A 14,439-nucleotide genomic window follows, 5' to 3' on the forward strand; every position below is an offset into this window, starting at 1 on the left:
TCATTCCTGTGGCTGGGTATTTGGTCACATTCAACGAGCGTTGGTAGAGGTATTTCAGTCTTCCCATTGATAGGAGAAGCAATGAATCCCTGGGCTCTTCTGCCGCTAGTCTCAATGCGACCTGAGCAGGTGTTCAAGGTGTAGGGTTCTGATGGTCCATTAATTCCGAAGGCTTCAAAGAATTTGGTTCCTGCTAGGGACCGGTTGCTTTGGTCGTCTATGATGGCATACACCTTCATTGCCTTTTCTGGATGTCCCTCAGGATAAACCTTGATGAGGCATATTCGGGCACAACATTTCTGTGTTTGGCCCTCTCCACATACCTCTGAGCATGAGCAGGAGACGGCTGTGGTGGTGTCAGTCTGATTCTTGGGCTCCCCGCCATGACTTGGAGTGGGAGTGGTGGTGACTGCAGCCGGTGTGTCTCTAGCTAGCTGGGTTGGGTGCATGGCTGAAACGTGTTTTTCACTGTGTCACTCCTCACACTTGACAATGGATTTACAGTCCTTGGCCATGTGTTCAAGTGATGCGCAGCATTTGAAACAGATCCCAAGCTCTGTGAGGACTTTCTTGCGCTCCTGTAGGGTTTTAGATCTAAACCCTCTGCACTTGTTCAGTGAATGCGGTTTTTTATGGATGGGACATTCTTGATTGAAAGACTTATCTCGTGATGAGATGGTGTTCTGTTTATCTGTGCGTGCTGCAGGTGATGGTAGCTCAGTCTTCCTGACACTCACAGTGTTCTTAATGTCTCTGCGTTTGTGTATGGCACCTTCATACCTTGATGATGATGATGTTACAGCTGCCGAAGTGTTGAACTCTAGGAAGTCGAGGCTGGGGTCGTTCCTCATCTGGGCCTGCTCATCAATGAACTTGCAGAACTGAATAAATGGGGGAAAGGTGACGTCATTCATTCTTTTGTACCTTGAGACTGACGTTGCCCATTTCTCCTGCAGACTGTATGGCAGCTTCACCACGATTGGGTTCACTCCATGGGCTGTATCCAGGTAGCACAGCCCAGACAGACGAGGGTCTCTTTTGGCGAGCTCCAGCTCCATGAGCAGATCACTTAGGTCTTGAAGCTTGTGGACTTCTTTAAGGTTGATCTTTGGGATGTCCTGCAGTCTCTTGAATAGGGCTTTCTCTATTGCTTCTGCGCTGCCAAAGGTGCGTTCCAGTCTCTGCCATGCAGCAGCGAGACCTGCTTCTGCTTGTCCCACATAGACGGTTCTGAGGCTCTTGATACGGTTTGTAGAGCCTGGGCCCAACCACTTGATCAGGAGGTCGAGCTCCTGTTCCGCAGTGAAGTTGAGATTTGCGATGGCTGCCTTGAAAGTTGCTTTCCAGGCCCTGTAGCTCTCTGCACGATCATCGAATTTCGTGAGACTAGTGTTGATTAGCTCTCTGCTCACCATGAACCTGGCAAACTCAGACATATCTGATTTCTCACCACTTGTTGCCACGACGACTCGTGATGCCCCTGGGGCGTATGGGCTGCCTGGCATGAATGGATGAGATGTTCCCGGGTAAAATGACGTTGCTGCAGGGTTGAGCTGTGGTTTAGCCTCTGTAGATTCTGATGACCGCTGCTTGAGCTGTGGAAGTGGGTCAGGAAACACTTGGTTGCCATCTTGCTGTGGTGGCTGTGTTTGAGAGGGCACCTTTTGGTGACTGTTATTAATTTGCTTGGGTGCTTTAGGTGGCACTGGCACTGGTAGAGGTAAGTTGGAGGTTTCGGTGTTGTCGGCTTGGACGGTACTGCAAACCGGGGTTGCTACAGGTAACTGATTCAGTACATAGTCTCTTGTGCGATCAACTGGATTGTCTGCTTCCAGTGGTGGCGAGTCAGCTGGATCAGGACCTTGGATCAATGCTTGCTCAAGTAGTCTCACTTTAGCTAGCGCAACTTCCTCTTCCATCTGTGACTGAAGAATCTTTATCCGAGCCTCCGCTTCTGCACTTTTGGCTTCTTCCTCTACTTCTCTTTCTGTGAAGGAACGTCTCACCTTGGATTCCTCTGCTCTTATGCGGGCCTCTAGTATCCTGTCGCTCAGGGCTGAGCTTCTTGAGGATGATGACCCGGATGACCGAGAGGAACGTCTAGATGAGGTTGATCGGTGTGATCTGGTTTCTTGCTGGTGAGAGATACGGTGTTCTGCCTTGTCTATGGCATTTTGCACCTTGGCATCTCTTTCTTTGTCCACCTCTTCTGCCTTGCTCAGGTCTGAAAGCGCTTCGTCAATTTTAGAGTCTTTTAGAAAGGTAATGTACCTTGTTGACAGTCTCTTGTATCTTTCATGAGCTGTGTTCAGCCGTTCCAGAGCGGCTTGTAAGCATGTGGCATCACCTGATGAGGATTCAAGTCTTGACATGTAATAGGTGACTCGTTCCCACTGTTCTTCCAGGTGTTCACATAGCTCATCTTTCATAGTGTGATAGTTTTCAGTGGCCTTTATCGTGGGTTTGGAAGAGCGCTTCGGTCGGACAACTTGGTCTGCTGAAAGCATGGGCTCTGCCTCCTGGGCTTCATAATGGACAGTATCAGGTTGTATTTGCTCTGTTTCAGCAGTGGGGAACTGTCCGAGGTCTTTTTCGGCCATTTTTATATAAGGTGTACTGTCTCTTTAAGAAACTTGACTTTTGAATAGGGGTCCAAAAATCGTTGTGCAGCTCTGCAAGGACTCCCTGATGAGATTCCCAAGGTGTCTTCAGTAAAACTTGGGGTTCGCAGTGCAGCGATGTGCAGTAATGGGGTATAATGTACTGCAAGTCTATAGAAGGAGTATAGCAAGAGAGAAACAGCAGGTGCATAAACTGTCCCTTTACAATGCAAGCAGAGGTGACACAGGACGTGGCAGATGGGAGAGCTTCCCCTTAGGCTTGTCCAGGCATGCACTGTGCAGGCAGACTAGTGCACAAGGATTGTTGCTAGGCAGATTACAGGGGAAGTTACAGGGCTCTTAGGGATCTGTAGCCGGGGTATTGAGCTCTTAAGCAGTCTTCTGACTGTTCTGTCCCCACTTAAAGGCGATGGAAGGTGCGTAGTTGTGAGAGGTTGTGAGAGTCTTACCTTCGTTTTTCCTATAGGTGGGGCAGACAGGACCTTGAGCACTCCAGAGTGAAAACATGCACAAGCTGAGATGAAACAATGGTGGTTTATTTTCTCCAAAGGTCAGGACATGCAGAGTGCAGTAATCCAAGTACCTGGCATTGAAATCTCGAGTGATGCTTGCCTCTGTAGCTACTACGTGTGGTCAGAAGACTTTGCTCCTAGTAGCTCAAGTAAGGGATGTTGCTCTCACAAAAGCTCTGACTGGAATGACAAGCCAGGAAGTGATGCAAGAGGGTCATCAGACACTCCCATGGGCTGAGCAAAAGAAACAGAGGAGCTGAAAAGTCTGACCAGTAGATGGCAGCAGAGACAGGCATGAAAAACATTAAATAACAGTTTTAACTAAGACAAATAGAACAGCACACGCAGCATGGGGGATGGAGCACGATGGGGGGTGCGCAACATGGGGAATGGAGCACGATGGGTAGTGCGCAGCATGGAGGATGGAGCACAATGGGGAGTGCGCCGCATGGGGGATGGAGCACGATGGGGGGTGCGCAGCATGGAGGATGGAGCACGATGGGGGGTGCGCAGCATGGGGGATGGAGCACGATGGGGAGTGTGCAGCATGGGGGATGGAGCACGATGGGGGGTGCGCAGCATGGGGGATGGAGCACGATGGGGGGTGCGCAGCATGGGGGATGGAGCACGATGGGGGGTGCGCAGCATGGGGGATGAAGCACGATGGGGGGTGCGCAGCATGAGGGATGGAGCACGATGGGGGGTGCGCAGCATGGGGGATGGAGCACGATGTGGGGTGCGCAGCATGGGGGATGGAGCATGATGGGGGGTGCGCAGCATGGGGGATGGAGCACGATGGGGAGTGCGCAGCATGGAGGATGGAGCACGATGGGGAGTGCGCAGCATGGGGGATGGAGCACGATGGGGAGTGCGTAGCATGGGGGATGGAGCACGATGGGGGGTGCGCAGCATCGGGGATGGAGCACGATGGGGAGTGCGCAGCATGGGGGATGGAGCACGATGGGGGTGCGCAGCATCGGGGATGGAGCACGATGGGGAATGCGCAGCATAGGGGATGGAGCACGATGGGGGTTGGGCAGCATGGGGATGGAGCACGATGGGAGGTGCGCAGCATGGGGGATGGGGCACGATGGGGGGTGCGCAGCATGGGGGATGGAGCACGATGGGAGGTGCACACCTCCCCCCAACACACACACACAACACACCACACACACACTGGGAACCACAAACACCGCCCTACACAGACACCCACACACACAGACAACGCCGCACACACACAACACCCAACACACAAACACCGCGGCATACATAAATATACGCACATACCGCACAACACACACATTGCACAAAACATACCTCCCCCCAAAACACACACACACCCACAGAAACCGCGCAACACACACACACACAACGCTACAGACACACAGCGCTCCACAAACAACGCAACACACGCAACACACATACAACACCGCTCTCACCCCCCACCACACCCAGACAACACCCAGAACATGTACAACGCCCTACACAAACACTTGGTAACTACACACAACAACATCTATATATATATATATAACAAAAATCATACATGAACTACACAATACGTAAATTCTAGAATACCCGATGCGTAGAATCGGGCCACCTTCTAGTATTTTATAATTATGAGACCAGCATTGCCTCCATTATTATCCACAGGACAATGCATGCGTCTTGATAACCATTGTTTTATATTGAACTAGCTGTAGTACTCGGCATTGCCCGGGATAGTAACTGTCTCTCTCACTTTCCCTCTCCGACTGTCTATCTCAATCCCTGTCTGTGTGTCTCCCTCTTTACTGTGTGTTTCCCTCTCTGTCTGCCTCTCTCTTTCTCTCTCTCTCGCTCGGTGTATGTCTGTCTCTCTCTGTCTCTGTCTCCATGTGACTGTGTGTGTGTGTCTCTGTGTGTGTGACTCTGTCTCTATGTGTCTCTGTTTCTGTGTATAATTGTGTACCGCCCCGCGGCCTTGGCTGCGGCCGCCGAGCCGCTCGGATCCGTGCTTGCGTTCTATGGGTGGTGGCTCGAGCCTCTCACGGACCCGTGGGTCACGTCGCTCTGCAAGGGAGGTTGCCGCTTTGCGCGGGGGATGCGGGTATTTGGTTTTGGGATGATTGTTCGTGACGCCACCCACGGGTTGTGGTGATGGTGGACACCACCGCTGCGGTGAAGGTACAGGGACTCCCGGGAGCGGTGTAGTGGCTTAGCTAGGTGTTGACCCCTCCGTGGGTAGGGGATGTTGGTCCCGGGGCCCGGTTGGCGAGGGCCGGGGAGCAGGGCGCAGTGTTGCGGTGCAGCACGGTGCGGTGCCTGAGGGCACAGGTGTACTCACTATTAAACCACACAGAGTCACTGGTAAACCAAACGGGGTGATGAACGGGGCCCGCAGCCGGCTGCAGCTTCCCAGTTTGGTTGGCAATGTCCGCCTTTCTCCTGCACCTGTGTATGTATCTTGACCACTGTGCCTGGGCGCTGGTAGTCCGCTCCCCGGCGTATATGTGTCGTAGGAGCCCGTTTGCCCACAGACGCTGGCCTTTTGGATCTCTGGCCTTTGGTGGTGGCTCCTATCCGGACGGGTTAGGCTGTTGCCTTCAATCGGGACTTTGGTGGGAATGAACCCCTGAGGTCCAGACCGCAATCAGTTGATTTGACTATGGTGGTGGCTTATAGCCTAGTTCGGGGTCTGAGTACCCTGCCTGGTGCTCCGGTATCCAGTTGGCTTCCCGGTTCGGTTCCGGCGGACCACTACCCTGTCCCGGTCCCTTACAGTACCAACGGTCGTATTCCCGGTCTCCTGCAGGCGGCCACTACCGTCTGCCTGCCTGACTGATCAGGGGTCCTAGGCTCCAACCCAGGCCCCGCGCAGAACTGCACTCCTCTCTCCAACTCAATCTCTCTCTCTCCCTCTCTCTCTCTCTCTGCTAGTGTTTTCCTGCCTCAGGCCAGCAGACTCCTCGGAGGGCGTGTCTATCCGCCTGACGCCTGGTGAGTGGAATCAGTATTACTCTTGCGGAGTTATACTGGTACCCGATCTGTTTGTGAGAGCTGTAGTGCAATGCAGCTACAACGGCGAGGGACCTGACAATTACGCAGATCTCTGTGTGAGAGCCCATCCACCATTGGCACTTTCCAAATGTCATTGTTTGGGGTCTAGTGTGTGGGATTTTTTTGGGGGGGGTGGGGATCTGCTTTCTTTTGGGTATGGCTGTTTCTTTTGTAGGTGTCTGCTGTCTTTGATGAAGAGTCCTGTTGTATTCTGTAACTTTTTTAGCTGCTTGGACTCTTCCTTATGGAACCGCAACTGGGGCCTATTTTGGAGTAAAGGGGGCTTTACACACTACGACATCGCTAATGCGAAGTCGTTGGGGTCACGGAATTTGTGATACACATCCGGCCGCATAAGCGATGTTGTTGCGTGTGACACCTATGAGCGATTTTGCATCGTCGCAAAAACGTGCAAAATCGCTCATCGGTGACATGGGGGTCCATTCTTTAATATTGTTGCTGCAGCAGTAATGAAGTTGTTCCTCGTTCCTGCGGCAGCACACATCGCTCCGTGTGACGCCGCAGGAACGAGGAACCTCTCCTTACCTGCCTCCCGGCCGCTATGCGGAAGGAAGGAGGTGGGCGGGATGTTCGTCCCGCTCATCTCCGCCCCTCCGCTTCTATTGGGCGGCGGTTCAGTGACGCTGCAGTGACGTTGCTGTGACGCCGCACGGACCGCCCCCTTAGAAAGGAGGCGGTTCACCGGTCACAGCGACGTCGCTAGGCAGGTAAGTACGTGTGACGGGTCTGGGCGATGTTGTGCGACACGGGCAGCGATTTGCCCGTGTCGCACAACCGATGGGGGCGGGAACGCACGCTAGCGATATCGGTACCGATATCGCTGTGTGTAAAGCGGCCTTTAGGCTTATATTTTAAACATACTCAAAAAAGCTCCAAAAATCCTACTACGGCTTATTTTCAGGGAAGGTCTTATTTTCGGGGAAACAACTCTCTCTTACTAGAGAACACATGCATACTCAGACAAAGCGAGAATTGATGTTTTCTATAAGTAATATAACCATAGGGAGAGCCCATACATTTAATAAAGGCGCCCCAGAAGGGAGGTTGGTGCAGCTCAGGTTTTACAAGTGGGAATAAATAGGTTGGTCAGGACTTTTCAAACAAAGGAGTAAGAAACTAAATAAGATAAGTCTTTGCACTACTGGTGGACATAGCAAAGCGCTCCTGTTCAGGAACAATATATGGGCCCTTTGCAGTACATTAAGGCTACTTTCACATATCCGGTTTGAGCAGTGCGGCTCAATCCGGCTGTGAAACCTATGCAACGGATGCGGCGAAAACACCGCATCCTTTGCATAAGTTTTTACATGCGGCCCGTCCGTTTTTTTCCGGTTGCGGCATGCTACTGAGCATGTGCAGTGGAAGAAACCGCATGCGGCGGCCGGATGCGTTTTTTCCGCATCGCGCCGCATCCGGCGTCCATAGGCATGCATTGAAAAATGCACCGCAGCGGCCGGATGCGGCGCGATGCGTTTTTTTTTGCCGGAGCAAAAAACGTGCCAGGGAACGTTCCATCCGGCCGCGGCATCGGCTAAATCTGCCGCAAGCGGCAAAAACCGGACCGAACGCAAGCCCATGCGGCACAATACGGCACTAATGTAAGTCTATGCAAAAAAAAACGCAAAACCGGCGGCAAAAAGAACGGTTGCGGTTTTTCTGCAGAGCGCCGTATTGTGCCGCAGAGCAAAAAACGGATGTGTGAAAGTAGCCTAACTCATCATAATGCACAATTCCACCTGCTTTGAAGGTAAAAAATGGGCTCCTTTACCATTTGGGCCTCTGTGTGACTGCCCAGGTTTCACGAATGAGATTTCCGCCCTTGTTGTGCACAAACCTAAATCCGCCTTCAATATCTCCCTTGGATGTTAATGGAGAATGTGCACAAATGGTCTACAGGTATTCCTAATGATCCCCCCTCAGGTCCAGCGTCAGCACCCGAAAGACCCAGACAAGTACCGGGACCCTGGAGAGCCGGGGGACCCACTCGCCGTCATCAGGGACAGTAATCAGTTCTGCAGCCACTGGGCCGAGTTCGAGGGACTGCAGTTCTCAGGCCAGCAGCTGCACTTTCCTGGCTGCCAGCCCTTTAAACCCAGCACTTGCACCCAGCGTTCACTGCTGAACGCTGTGTGCACGTGTATTAAAGTTCATCTGTGGGCAGGGCTAGTGCACGATGTGCTGCGCTCCCATCCCACAGTTGAAGAGAGAAGAGATGAAGAACTATTTGTGCCCCCTACCCTCCTCCTAGTCATATGAGCCCCCCCAGCTAATCGTGCCCCCCTAAGCTGTATGTATCCCCCCATAAGTGTATGGGCACCTCCAAGCTGTATGGGGCTCCCTAGAGCTGTATGCCCCCCACCCCAGTAATGTTAATGCCCCCAGTAATGTGCATGCCCCCAGAAATGTGTATACCCCCCAGTAACGTCTATGCCCCCCATTAATGTGTATGCCCCCAATAATGTCTATGCCCCCAATAATGTGTGTGCTCCACAGTAAGGTGTATGCTCCCCTGTAACGTATGCCCCCAGTAATGTGCATGGCCTCCAGTGACGTGCATGGCCTCCAGTGACATGCGTATGCTCCCCAGTAATGTCTATGCTCCCAGCCCCTCCTGCGATGTATATAGTGTATCCCCAGCCCCTCTTGTGATGTATATACTGTAGCCAACAGCCCCTCCTGTGATGTATATACTGTAGCCCCCCAGCCCCTCATGTGATGTATATGCTGTAGCCCCCAGCCCCTCCTGTGATGTATATACTGTAGCCCCCAGCGCCTCCTGTGATGTATATACTGTAGCCCCCAGCACCTCCTTTGATGTATATACAGCAGTGTCAGTGTGCACTGTGCGTGGCCATGTCTGTTAGTGACGGCCATCACGCAGTCCGTTCTGAACATACACATGCCTGGGAGGAGCTGGCCGGAAACAAGCGGGGAGGTGACAAAGGCTGTTGCCAAACTTCCCATTTTAAAAATACCTCTAATGAGTCTGTGTGTGCATGTCTGATGTACCAGTATATATATATATTTATGTATGTCAGTGTGTATGACTGTGTATAGATTTGTCTGTTTCTGTGTATTTTTGTGAATTTGTCTGTATATGTACGCATCTGTGCATGTGCGTGTCTGCATGACCATGGAGCTTACTGAGACTCTTTAGCCCAGGGCCCACAAAAACCTGGAGCTGGCCCTGCCCCGCATACACATGTACGCTCAACTCAGCAAGAGTGGACTAAGATACTGTTAGAGACCTTTATCGCTGGCTTATCGCCCGTAAAAAAAAAAGAATCAGTTACGTCCCTAAATTTTTTTTACAATTAATTTATTAAGTAATAAATGATTAATTAAATAAATATCAATTAATAAATAAATAATTAATTAAGTATTGTTTTTTGTTTCTTTTCTTATTTTTTTTTTTTTTTAATTTAAGTATTAAACTTTTTGCAGGTCTATTAGCGAGTCTTACTGTTTTAGAAAAACTCCACTTCAATTACTCGTCCGAAAAAACAAGAACGGCCCCCGGTTAAATTTTGCAGGAATACAAACCACACATTGTCTGATAAGAGAAGATCACAGGGAGTCAGAGACTGACAAGCACAAACATTTTTATTGTACGTCAAGAGGAAGGTCCGTTCAGAGGACGGCAATTACAGACTGAAAAGAGAGTTTGTGGTAGAAAAAAAAAAATGAAACAACTCAATATATTGGAACAAGCCGCTCCTGCTGGTTATACAGACTGCAAATATACATCGACTCTCCGGGAAAACCCTTGGGTGCAGAAACTGCGAACAGTACATGGTTATTTTGCGGAGGCCTTCACCTCAATATCAAAGTGAGATTAAACTAATACAACATATCAAAGAGTAACTAAATTTTCATTTTGATTTTAGGGAATTTTGTTCAGCGTAAGAGGTTATGAAACTTTGCAAATCAATTTATTAGGAGATTCGTCTTCGATCCTGGAAAAAAAATGACTTCCAAACCCTTCCCCTGTCTGTTTTCTAGATTCCCACTGCATTGATATAAAAACATATTCAATTGAAGCACAGATGATAGCAGTGAAAGGTACTGATCCTTTAACTGCCAATATCCGTACTCCAAAGGAATACATTCTGCTTCTAGAGACAGGACGTGTCCAGCAGTGACACAGGGGATGCTGGGAAGCAGTGAGTGTGCATTTTCTTCTCTGGAAAAGGAATTAAATGTCTATTTGTCTCTCTGCAAAGATGGAGCAGTGCTCAGAAAGTGTAGTGTTTGTATCCTGAGAAAAGTCAAGCTACAGAGGCCAACCAATCCATGAAAAAGACTGTTAGAAATGGAGAAAACCCAGGACAGTTCGAGAGCAAACTCTGTTGTGCAGCAGAAGTATAGAGGAGAGAAGTGACCAAGCACAGAATTCACCCCTCTTCTTCACCTCACTACATGATAAGGTACAGTGTTCTCCTCTGTGTATATCCACTGTGTAAGGCGAGAAGATATTCTGTGAACAGATTGTCATGTATGTTATTATTGAAGCCCTGTGGGAAGATTATGAAAGCCTTCCATTTACTACTGTCTGGAACAAGTGTTATATAGCAGTGTGCTTGCTGGAAACTGTTACATCACCTCATATATAAAAGATGCTGGTTAAGTGTGCCCTGATTTAATCCTCCAAATTTCACTCATGATTACTTTGCCCAGCCTCCCTATACAGAGTGGCGGCTATACAACACATAGGACAATAAATATAATACCCACAAAAAAATTAGGATTATTTGTCTTTCAGGTGAAATTTCTGGATGATTGTAAAATGCCCTCTAACCTTAATGTGACCTTCTCTAACCTTCTGAACGATCATGTCCAACTGTTCAATGTCTCATGACTTTTTGCACAATTTGCTGTTCGCTAACAAGGAGCTTAATGGCCAAATTCACAACATGTGTTTGATTCATGAATTGCCCAATAAATTTCGGGATTCAATTAGAACTGGTATTTAAACAGTCGTCCTTATCATGGCGTTCATATTTTAACAAAGACAACACCTAACAATTGATAAGCAATACCACACCATTGTGAGGCTTCAAGCAGAATGTTCTTAGATTGAAGTGGCCATTGAGCTTAGAGTGTCACCAGCAGGTTGTACAGAGACACAGAGAGACTGGAAAGGTCACAGAAAGGCAGAGAAGTGTCCCCTGAGCTTAGAGTGTCACCAGCAGGTTTTACAGAGACACAGAGAGACCGGAAAAGTCCCAGAAAGGCAGAGAAGTGTCCCCTAAGCTTAGAGTGTCACCATTAGGTTGCACAGAGACACAGAGAGACTAGAGGAATCACAGAAAGGGAGAGAAGTGGACGTCCTTTGGCCACATCGCAAGTTTTATAACTTTACTCCGGGCCAAAATTATAAAATAATTAAAATAAAAGTTTAGTTACTCTTTTAAAGTTTTATCATTCTGGAAAAAAAAAACATACAAACAACCAGATTACTCTTCTCCTTCCCATAACTTTACCTTTTGTTCTCTATGTTTCACTATATTCACTGCTGCCTTGTAAGGAGAAACCAAAAGAAGTCTGTGTACCATAGGGAGGCAGTGTCATGTACAGCATATAAAACCTCTGAACCCATGTTTTAAGATATGTTCTTTGTAACAGGAACTCAGCTGGGTGTCAGAGCTCCCTGAATACTTAAAAAGGTGTTAAAAAAATAACATACACTCTAGAAAAATATATAGAGGTATATATGCATAAAAGCACTTGTCCTTAACCTGGCTATCAATTTAAGATAAAGTTAATTCTGCAAATGGCTACCTCTCCTGACTGGTACACATCCAAAGATGACAGTACAGGCCCTTTTCTAAACTATTACTATATGAAGGTGTACAGTGCAAAACGCGTTGGTATTTGGCACCTGAAATGCGTTTTACACATCATATATACAGAATACTAGGATTTCCTTTACGCGGAGCAATAAAATAGTGCGTGGTCTTAACCCTACACCTAAATACCTGGCCAATACTGAGTGGCCCTGACTCCCGAAACTTACATATACCTCACCAGTTCCTCCCTGCCTGTAAAATAGATAGATGCTGGTTCCTATCTGATGGGTGTAGCACACAAAAATGGCTGCTTCTTGTGTAGAAGACAGGTCCAACATATCTACACTTTCTATTTTCCCTTCTGTCTGGTTTAGGGCCTCCTGGTATTCCAAACTGGAATTCATGCATATCTATATGTTTATTTTTCCCCTCCTAGAAAACGGACTCCTGGTACATCTGGATTGTCAGAGCTGGTTCTACAAAATACCTGTATCTGTTCGACACGTAACTAGAAGCAGATGGAGACAACCACAAAAACTACTGACTAATGTGTTTTCCTCCCAAGTATTTTTTTTTAGATATCCTAGTGAATCGCACGGACCGGACATTACAAGAAGATCTGAATAAGTCAGCATTGTCGTTGTGTTTTATTAAATTCTTGATAAATATCACATGGACTGGTGTCCAACCAGACGGCCAAAAGTAAAACATCTATCAAATACTACACAATGAAAAAATCCAAAGATTTTTCTAACCATTGGAAAATATTCCAAAGAATATTCGAGACAATATAAAATAAGTACCTGCCATCAATTCAGATTTTGCCATGATCGACGTAACGTAATACAACATTTCGGAAGAATATTGGCCAACCCATTGTCATGATCCCTACATCTTGCATCTTGTCTGCCTTTAGTGACTTAGCTGAGGGCAGGGTTTTTGGAATATCTAACCATGGTGGATGCTAAAGAAACAGAATGAACATAGGTTGAACCTTTCTGTTAATGGTCATGTCCACTTTTTGGACCATGGTTCGGTTAAGCCAGTGCTAGTAGCTCTTACGAGGTTGAACAGTTAGCACTACCACCAATATCACATACAATGGATTGATGGTCCTCCTGCTATGGTCTTGGCTGTGAAAGTGGACTCTTAAAGGTACCTCAATGACCTAGACAAAATATAACATGGCTACTACCTCGCCATATTACAAGACAGATTACACACAGTACATCAGAGAAGCTTGCAGTGAACTGAAATTCCTTGTAGACCTTATTCATGTTCTCAATGACCAAGAGAAGAGAAGAACCGTCGTAGCATGAGCTAGAACAAGGGTGGAAGAGCAGTTCTCTGCAATATTATCTCAAAATCATCTAATCAATTATTTGGGAAGGCTCCGTTAGCTGTCTCGCACATTTTTCCTTCCTTCAGCCCCTCTAGGACAGAAGGATTGATTTGAGCATCATCTCTGTGACACACCTTGACAACAAACTGTAAGTAGGATGTCCTGCTAGGGTTTCCCAAACAGGCAACATCCATCACCAAAAGATCGCAAGACCTTTTTTTTCTTATGGTGTTGATACTGGTTTTTTTTTTCTTTTTATTTGACTTCTTATTAAATATGAGATGGGGTTAGGCTGAAGAACAGTTAATGTTTTTTATAACGGTTTTTTGGTGCTTCTCCACAACCGGTCACATCACAATTGAGACCTAAAGGTTTTTTACTGATGCTACCAAGAAGATCTGGAAGCTCGTGTGTTATTGCTCTTTCAATCTTCTCCATGAAGCATCCACCCATGTAGGAGCATTGTTGGGATAGAAGCTTGAAGCTTGTTATAGGGTTTACTCCAAAGAAATCTTTGTAGGCCTCGCGGTTGGGAAGGTCAAATTTGCTGACGTTGGTTTTGGCCAAGATGGACTTGAAGATAAAGAATTTATCAGGATCATCTACTATGTCCTTGAACACAAGTTCTCCGTCACTAAAGAATGTCATCTTATCCTTGTAGGTATTGAGGTATCGGTCAACCAGCAAGGCATGAATACGGACTCTGATAGCATGCTGACGAATAAAGGCTATCTTGTTTTCAAGTCGGTTCTCGATGACTTGAGTAAGATCTTCCAGAAGGGAAATTTCTTCTTTAAGGAATAACTCTTTGTGTGTTTCGGGATGATAGTCTTCTGGCCAAAAAGAGCTGACATAGACTCTAGGTGGCTCGGTAACATTGATAAGAGGTGCCAGACTCCAGAAGAGAGCACCATATACCCTCATAAGTTCTTGGGTGGCCAAGCTATCAGCCTTGTTTAAGATGATACGGATTTGAGACTCGCGTCCTTTCAGCTGCCTGAAGAGCATCTCCAGCTCCAGACCCACATCTAGTTTGGTTGGGTCAAATACAACGAAAATGAGATCAGCTCGGTCAATGAACCATTGGCATACATCATTGAATGGATAACCTGTGA

At 47.7% G+C, this 14,439-nt stretch overlaps 1 protein-coding gene across 2 annotated transcripts in view; it reads right to left on the reverse strand.

Moving 5' to 3' along the window:
* Nucleotides 1–9,778: 9,778 nt before the first annotated feature.
* Nucleotides 9,779–14,439, reverse strand: part of SRL (sarcalumenin) — a 55,321-nt gene continuing 50,660 nt past the window's right edge. For both annotated transcript variants that reach the window (XM_075318220.1, XM_075318219.1), the window contains one exon: nucleotides 9,779–14,433. In XM_075318220.1, coding sequence (XP_075174335.1) covers nucleotides 13,628–14,433 — 806 coding nt within the window. In that variant the 3' untranslated portion in view covers nucleotides 9,779–13,627. The remainder of the gene's footprint in view (nucleotides 14,434–14,439) is intronic.

The sequence above is a fragment of the Anomaloglossus baeobatrachus genome, chromosome 7 (genome assembly GCF_048569485.1).
Source record: "Anomaloglossus baeobatrachus isolate aAnoBae1 chromosome 7, aAnoBae1.hap1, whole genome shotgun sequence".
Lineage (NCBI taxonomy): Eukaryota > Metazoa > Chordata > Amphibia > Anura > Aromobatidae > Anomaloglossus > Anomaloglossus baeobatrachus.